The following is a 7,774-nucleotide window of genomic DNA, read 5'->3' on the forward strand; positions in this document are numbered from 1 at the left end:
GTATTATCCTCTCTTTGTTACCATAATAGTAAACATTACATAAATGTGACATTTTTGTACCGACACACTGTTGAATTCCCTTGCAACCGAGTCCGAGTCATGTGTAGATCTCCTTTGAGATACAATAATAATTTCTACACCAGGAAAAGTAAGCATTTATGGGCAATCCCTCCAAGGCAATCCTTTTTTCTCACCTAAGCGGCTGGCCATTGATGCTGAGTTTGACTGACATTTGAGCCCACAGAGTAAAAGTTGCTGATTCATAGCCCAACATGACACCAACCATATTATTTACTATAAAACTTTAGTCATGGGAGATGAAACCAAGAAAATTAAATGGTGGTTTATAGCTTTTGAATTGCAACCAACTAAAATAACTCAAAAACAATAATATAGTCAATGAACAATAGAGAACAAAACATGAAAGAAGTGTTGTAATAATAGTTCTAAGGAAGCAAAGATTGGCCTTGTGTCAAATCCTACCTTTTTTTCCCTTTACATCTACAGTTTCAACATTCTACATTATACAAGAGTAACATCAACAAGCCAAGATATGGCAAGTTTTTAAACAATGATGAACATATTCTTCTACTATTTTCACAGGCCACCGCTCTTACATTTGTCAACTACTGTACATGCAATAACCCCCCTTAAAGGCATCAACAAGCTAATAATAACTAATGATAAAAACAAAGGCCTCAAAGTGACACTGCAAATAGCCAGAAAAGAAAGAGCCCTAAACATCTTCAAAAATACCTAAGATTGACTGAATGTTGTTATGATGAGCGGGCTGGACTATGGATCTCTGAAGACGGTTGTTTGCTTTGCAACTTCCCTTTTAACTGCCTGATCTTTGCATCTACCCGTGCTGAGAACCCGATCATGGTCCTTTCTCTGGCTCTCGATCGCTCCCTAGTCCACATGCGTTGATCCTCGACGTCTTTCTTGTAGTACTTGATCTCTTGGATGATATGATGATCCAATGGATGGAAACATCTTTGGTAAGATATATGGGCCAAATATGGGAGATTACAAGCGATGGTTACTAAGAGGGTGGCCAACCAATAGATCGGTGCTGGAGCGAGAGCTTCTACTAGAATTTGGTAGGCATTACCTGAAATGCTGGGAGATAGCCTGCCATAAACAAAGAGAAACAAATACCAAGTGGCAATGCTTCCCCATATAAAGAGGTGCTGGATCCATGTGAAGTGGCTCATTGTGAAGGCAATCTGGCAATTGAGCGCCCAAATGATGCACGTGAACATTGTTGTTCCCAAAGCAGGCATACTAGCAGTCTGTCCTTCCTCACGGAAAGCTTGATCGTAGAAGATGATGATATTGAGGAAGAAAATAATGAGAGAGGAATAAAGGCCATTGCCCATCCACCCAAGTATCTTATACCAGTCGAAAAACAAATTTTTAGGTCCTTGCTGATATACTGCAGGAAACTGCAACACAAATAGGCATACAAAATCTTATAATAAAGTCACTCGTGGCAAGGATGAATTTTGTTAATAAGAAAATTATTTACAGAGCACAGATTAACCTGCAAGCAGACCTCGGAAGAAACATCTTGCTCGAAAACTCCTAGTGAGATTACAGGCAATGATGTAAGAAGAACATTGAACAGTAACATGTACCAGTCATCATAAATTGATTGTCCAGAAAAGCCAGCAAATGCCTCAAAGTAAAAAAGGGTGAGGCCAAATGCTATATTCTTGTAGAAGAAATAGCAAACCTGAAAGTCGAAGTGGTACAGAATTAGGGGTTGACCAAGCAGAAAGAGTGCAAGAAAATGAAAAATGAAGGCAATCCCTCATTATTACCATCTGTGCAATCCTCTTATAACACCAGTGTCCATGAACAACAAGAAGTCTTTCCAAGAAACGAAACTGGGCAATGGAGAAGTCACTGGCCATTACAGCCTGAAAAAGCGAACAAGATAGGTAATACACTAACATACAGAAAAAAACTCGTCTTAACAAGCATCATGTCCAAGACAGAACTGCTAAAGATAGGGAAGGAAATTTTTGTCAGCAAGTGAAGTGCAAATGCTTACAATTTTAGCAAGTCATGCTCCAAACATTTCTAAGAACAACAAAAAGAAGCCTAACAATTACTTTATCTCCCAATGAGGATGGCTGTATAAGCCAAGGTTTTTATGTGTGTGTGTCTCACAAATTCAAGAAAGGACCAAACTAGCAAATTCCCATCTAAAGCCCAATACTAATGAGATGATCTCTTCTCTTCAAAATTCATACATATATATAAATATCCTTAACATAAAACTATATAAAAGGTTTGTTTGCTACTAGCATTACAAGCATACATTGCAACTGTACTAAGAGGGAAATACGTTACCAACCTGCATACCTTCTACACCACTGATGCCAACTCCAATGTCAGCTTCTTTAATCATTCCAACGTCATTTGCACCATCACCAATAGCTAAGGTGGTTTTCCCAGTTCCTTCTTTTACTAATCTTGTTACCTGGTACCAAAAGGATGTACTAAATAAATAGAATATGCAATAAGATCTCACCATGAGGAGTCTCACCTGATTTGATCCTTTAAAAACTTAGAACAAGCGGGGAGGAAAAGAAAGGAAAAAGATATCTTACTAGTGCCTTCTGCTTGGGAGACACACGACAGCATATGACAGATGCACACTGAACTGCTAACACTAGGAATTGCTGTTTCACGTCATCCTCCAAGGCATATGCAAGAGTCTTTCCATCAATGATCAATGCGAATGCGGCATGTGGTTCTCTTTCGAGTTTGATCATTTGTGAAGCATTGGTCATTTGCAACAATATATTCTCCTTAACTACCTAATCATTAACGAAGAGAAAATAAGTCAGCCGTCAATGAAATCAATTTCCTGAAGAAAAATTCCTGTCCTTTCACACACAAACGCATGCACGTACAGACACAATAAAAACCATACCTCTTTGGCATCTGAACTAATTTCTGTAATGCAGATCTGCTTCATGCCTTGTCTTAGCAGACTGCAAGCATATCTACATCACAAAATGAAATTTTTCACTAAATTGCTTTCATGGAGCATCTTTCCATCAGAAATCCAATTTCAGATTCCGATTAGATGAGGTAAAAGAAAGCTTAATATTGAATGGCATGAGACAGACCCTATATTTATAGCAGTTTCCACCTTGTCCCCTGTCAAAACCCAAATCTTCAGGCCAGCTTGTGCAAGTTTATCTATACATTGGGGTACCTGAAATGAAGAAAGTTAAAACAGGTTGATGTAAGCCAGAAAAAAATAAAAACGGAGAAAAAGAAAAAGAAAAAGAAAACTATGTTTCTTGGAGAAAGCAAACTGTGATATAACATACCCCCTTTTGCAATTTGTCTTCCACAGCAGTAGCACCAACGAGAATTAAATCCCTCTCCATCATCTCTGCAATGTTTTCAAGCATCAAATCTCTATCAGGCCCAATAGTAGTTTTTGCTTCTTGAAATTCATTGTTCCAAGCAGAGTACTCAGACTCGCCAAGCCTTTTATAAGCCAGTGCCAGCGTTCGCAATCCAGCTTCTCCATACTCATTCAAATGCCTAGTGGTATCTTCCTCGTACAATCTTCCATTCTTTGATAGCCTATCAAAAATAATGCTGACAAAACAAAGTAACAATAATTCAGTCAAACGCAATCATAAGGTCATTAAAGGCATATAGTGGTGAAGGGTTTATTTTGCATCTATTAATACCTTGAAGAGGTCAAAAGGGCAATAGAGAGACTAACCTGTCAGCACCTTTACACAGAACAAGAATCTGCCCATCTTCATCCCTTACAATTACTGTCATTCGCTTTCTTTTGCTAGTAAATTCCAACATATTTAGAAGTTTGAACTCCCTACAAGATGCCCAGAGGACCTTTAAGAAGCTAAAACAAAAGGAATTCAGGAGAGATTAGCAAAGAGCACAAACATAGTGCACTGGTATCCCCACCTTTCAATTGTTTGCCCTGAAGCTGAATACCTTTCACGGACAAACACACTTGATTGAGTTCTTTTACAAAACTCAAAACCAAATTCTCTGGCTGCAACAAGAAAGGCTGCTTCATCAGGTGACTCTGATTCATACGTATAACTGCCGGTCTCTTCGTTCAGCTCAGGGACAGCAGTGTGACAAATTGCTAATATTCGAAAAAATAACATAATGACGTCTGCATTAGGCTCATTCAACCAGTTCCCTTCCATGACGCGACTGTCCTCAAAGCTAAAACCTTTTATGGGAGATTTATGAACCATTTCATCTTCGGAAATAACAACAGTTTCAAGTTCAATTTCTTGTTGTTTGCCTTTTTGCCTGAAATCAGTTGATCTTTCTACATCCTGATCCTCAAGGTCACTAGCCATCTGCTGTGCAGCAGCAAGTTCTACTTCACTAGAGCTCATGCCATATGCAGTACCGGCAATGGAACATTTGAGAAAATCCATCTGATTGCAGGTCAAAGTGCCTGTTTTATCTGAAAGGATTGTATCTACCTGGCCCAACTCCTCATTTAAATTTGATGTCCGTGCTTGAGCAGGATTCCCAGTTTCTTCATCATACATTTGTATGTCTTGATTAATAAAAGTTGCTTGCAAAACCTTGACCACCTCAATTGAAACATAAAGTGAAATAGGTATTAAATACCCATAAAGCATGAGGGCAGTGATCAGATGGGTGACCCCAGATAATACAGGCTTTCTAGGATCATAATAATCATCTGTATTCTGAGGTTGCAGATACCACCAGTCTGGCATGTCGAACTTTGTTTTCACTGCAAAACCGATAGAGCTTACCAATGAGATCACCAAAAGGAGGCTAAAAAGAACATATATTATATAATCCATTTTCCTTTCTATTCTGCTCCTCTTCGAAGGGGACTTCGTGGCATTCTGCATGACTTTGCTATCATGGCCGGTGAAAATCACGACCCCATAGACAAAAGCTGTATTACGCAGCTTTGAATCTCTAAGGAGAATCTGGCTAGGGTCGAGGGCATAAATTTCATGATCGTATTCAAAGTTACCAATAAAGGTGTAAAGGCTAGGGTTGGGATCTTCACATTTAATTTTTCCTGTGAAGTTCTTGAAAGACGCATCCTCATCCAAAGGCAATGTAACCTCCAAAGCTCTCTTTACCTTCAAGTTTGTCTCGCCATCTAAATTCATAGTCTCAACATAGCAAATTCCGTCTTCGTAACTTGATGACAGAAGTAGCAAATCCGCTGGGAAAAACTGATCCTTCTCCACTTTCACCACATCTCCAACCTGAAGCTTCTTCCATGACTTATAATCAAAAACACCTTCCTCCTTATGAAATTTTACCTTCCGACTATTAACTTTTATATCTTGCATAAACCTTCGCCAATCTTCTAAAGCTTCCTTTGCCATGCTAAGCCCTACAACAAAGACCAAGGGAGCAATCATGCTCACAGCAGAAAATGGCGAAAGGGGTGTAACTGAAACAATTGCAGCTGCAAGGAAATACAAATTGGCAACTCTGTGGAATTGTTCATACAAAGCTTTTGGTAAGAAAGTGAAAAAATTATACTTGGTCGTGGATATGTAATTTGATCGGTACTTAAAAGGTTTTTTCTTGTGCATAAGAGGTTGATTGCAATGCACAATTCTTGAGTATCCAGGCCCTTCAATAGAATGAGGCCCCTCTTCAGTAGCTTCTGGCCTGGTACATGCGAATGTATAGAGATGACTCAGCCGGAGCCTTGCTCGAATCCTACCCCGTGTCATCTCTGAGAATCAACCTTTAAGAAAAATTAGTAGATAACTGCCAAACAAAGAATCCCCAAACCTAGCCTTCACTGGTGGACATTAATGCAGCCAGTCATTCATGGTCCCTCGCTTTAAGTCCTGGTTTCACAAACATAAAGGGAAATTCAACATTAGCATATAACTTACATTTACAAAACGAAGCTTGCAACAATTAAAGCTCCACACAAAATGCCAAACTTCAAAAGCATAAGCATTCAGAAAATTATGTCATTTAAATTACATCCTATATACATTCTAGCATAACCCAGATTTGAAAGTCTTATAGCTATAAAAATCTAGGAATAAAAGATAAATTAAGACAAATATGAGAACAAATCAACATCGCTGAAAGCTACAAGATTGAACCCCCCCCAAAAAAAAAAAGATCCTAGGAATCTATTAAACAGAAAAAAAAAACCCAGAGTTTAACATAAAATGAAAAAGAATTGATAGCTGGGAAAAAAAATCCCATACCCAATTTCACTTTTCACCTCAAATATCAAAATAAATAGCTCAATTTAAACAAAGATGAAATTGAAAAGGACAAATGAGACAATGGCGCAGCTAAAACTTCAAAATTTTCAACGAACGAAGAAACAGATCACTGATACTTGACACAAAATAAAAAGAAACCACATACACGAAACTTTTAGAAAACTTAACCCAAAACAAGAATTTTAACAGAAAATAGAAGAAAAAAAGTACCTTGAATCTGGAAGCTGATTCATCTTCAATACAGAAATTAACAAACCAACCCATTTGAAAAAAAATCATTAAAAAAGAGTAGACAATAAATTTTGCAGATCAAGGAACGACGGTAAAGAGTTTATTTTTTTATTAGTTGATTTAATTTAATTATATTAAATTTGATTAATGGAGTAAATCTAGAGAGTGGCCAGGGTTTTAGGCTTAAAAGAGAGAGAGAAATTTTCGATCTTTGAGCCAATGACAGTAATTCCCGGTTTCCCATTGCTTTCTACAAATATTTTCTGTAATATATATTTTTTTATCAATTTCCTTTCCCAAATTTTCACTACTTTGATTTTTCTTCAATGAGTTTCTTCATCTTCTTCTTTTTTTCTTTTTCATAAAATTGAACAGAGATCAATCCGTTCACATGGGTTCTTGTTTTGAAAGAATGACGTGGCAATAATCTTTCTTTTTTTGCTCTAAAAATGGAACAACGTTCGATGTTCGTGGACCCTTTTATCCTACGTGTCAGATCTTAGTCATTGATTTTATTTTATTAAAAAAATAAACTGTTTTTAATAATTATCCATAATTAAACTATTTTTAATTTAGAGAGATGAAAGTTGTGATTAGTTAAGACTTAAAGGGCCAAGGTCCTGTCTTTCCTTCTAACTACTCACTTCTTCATGTTAGAATAATTTTATTTATTTATTTTAATAAATTCACCCTTGAGTTGATGCTATCTCTTAGATATTAATATAAATTTAAGTTAAATTTTATTTTAGAGTTTTTGTTTGTGATTCAAAGTTATATAAATTCAAAATTTTCATTCCTTCAATCAAAATAAATTATTCAAAAGTTCTTTTAAGAAATTTAAAATTATAATTAGTCATGCTTAGTTATTTGTTTCTATTAAATTCTAAAATAAAAGTTGAAAGTTGAAATATACTTTTAAGTAATTCTACACTTTATATATTTGAGTTTTAATCATTTTACTTTTATTTTTGAGAATTTAGTTTTCTTTTATTTTCATATTTAAAAATTTAACTGTAGTTATTATTTTATTAAAATTCTCGTTTTAAATTCATTGGCATGAAATTTAAAAAATTACATTCACTTAATAGTGACGTAAAAAAATTAACATTGAGAATGTTGATGTGGATTTTACCCATTTGAATTCATTATGATAAAATATATTTTTTATTGAAATAGTGCTCTCAAGAAAAATAGCATTTCTATTGTAATTGAAATAGATAATAATATTAACTATTTAAAACTAACTAATCACATTATAAAAATAAGGGACT

The 7,774-nt window shown here is 35.9% G+C and overlaps 1 protein-coding gene across 3 annotated transcripts; it reads right to left on the reverse strand.

Moving 5' to 3' along the window:
- Nucleotides 1–374: 374 nt before the first annotated feature.
- On the reverse strand, nt 375–6,942 carry LOC108470412 (probable phospholipid-transporting ATPase 4). 3 transcript variants are annotated; one of them, XM_053020222.1, is made up of 12 exons: nt 6,483–6,942; nt 5,818–5,876; nt 3,967–5,407; nt 3,761–3,871; nt 3,354–3,630; nt 3,147–3,235; nt 2,948–3,020; nt 2,622–2,831; nt 2,366–2,491; nt 1,827–1,925; nt 1,547–1,738; nt 375–1,448 (listed from the first exon to the last, which is right to left on the reverse strand). In XM_053020222.1, exons 3-12 carry the CDS (start codon nt 5,397–5,399, stop codon nt 777–779), a joined length of 3,282 nt encoding a protein of 1,093 aa, XP_052876182.1. In that variant the 5' UTR covers nt 5,400–5,407; nt 5,818–5,876; nt 6,483–6,942; the 3' UTR covers nt 375–776. The 3 variants fall into 3 exon arrangements, with proteins under 3 accessions (XP_052876182.1, XP_052876181.1, XP_017627195.1); XM_053020221.1 differs by having other exon boundaries at nt 5,560–5,876; nt 6,483–6,940; XM_017771706.2 differs by having other exon boundaries at nt 3,967–5,876; nt 6,483–6,940.
- Between the last annotated feature and the right edge of the window lie 832 nt (nt 6,943–7,774).

The sequence above is a fragment of the Gossypium arboreum genome, chromosome 10 (genome assembly GCF_025698485.1).
Source record: "Gossypium arboreum isolate Shixiya-1 chromosome 10, ASM2569848v2, whole genome shotgun sequence".
Classification (NCBI taxonomy): Eukaryota; Viridiplantae; Streptophyta; class Magnoliopsida; order Malvales; family Malvaceae; genus Gossypium; species Gossypium arboreum.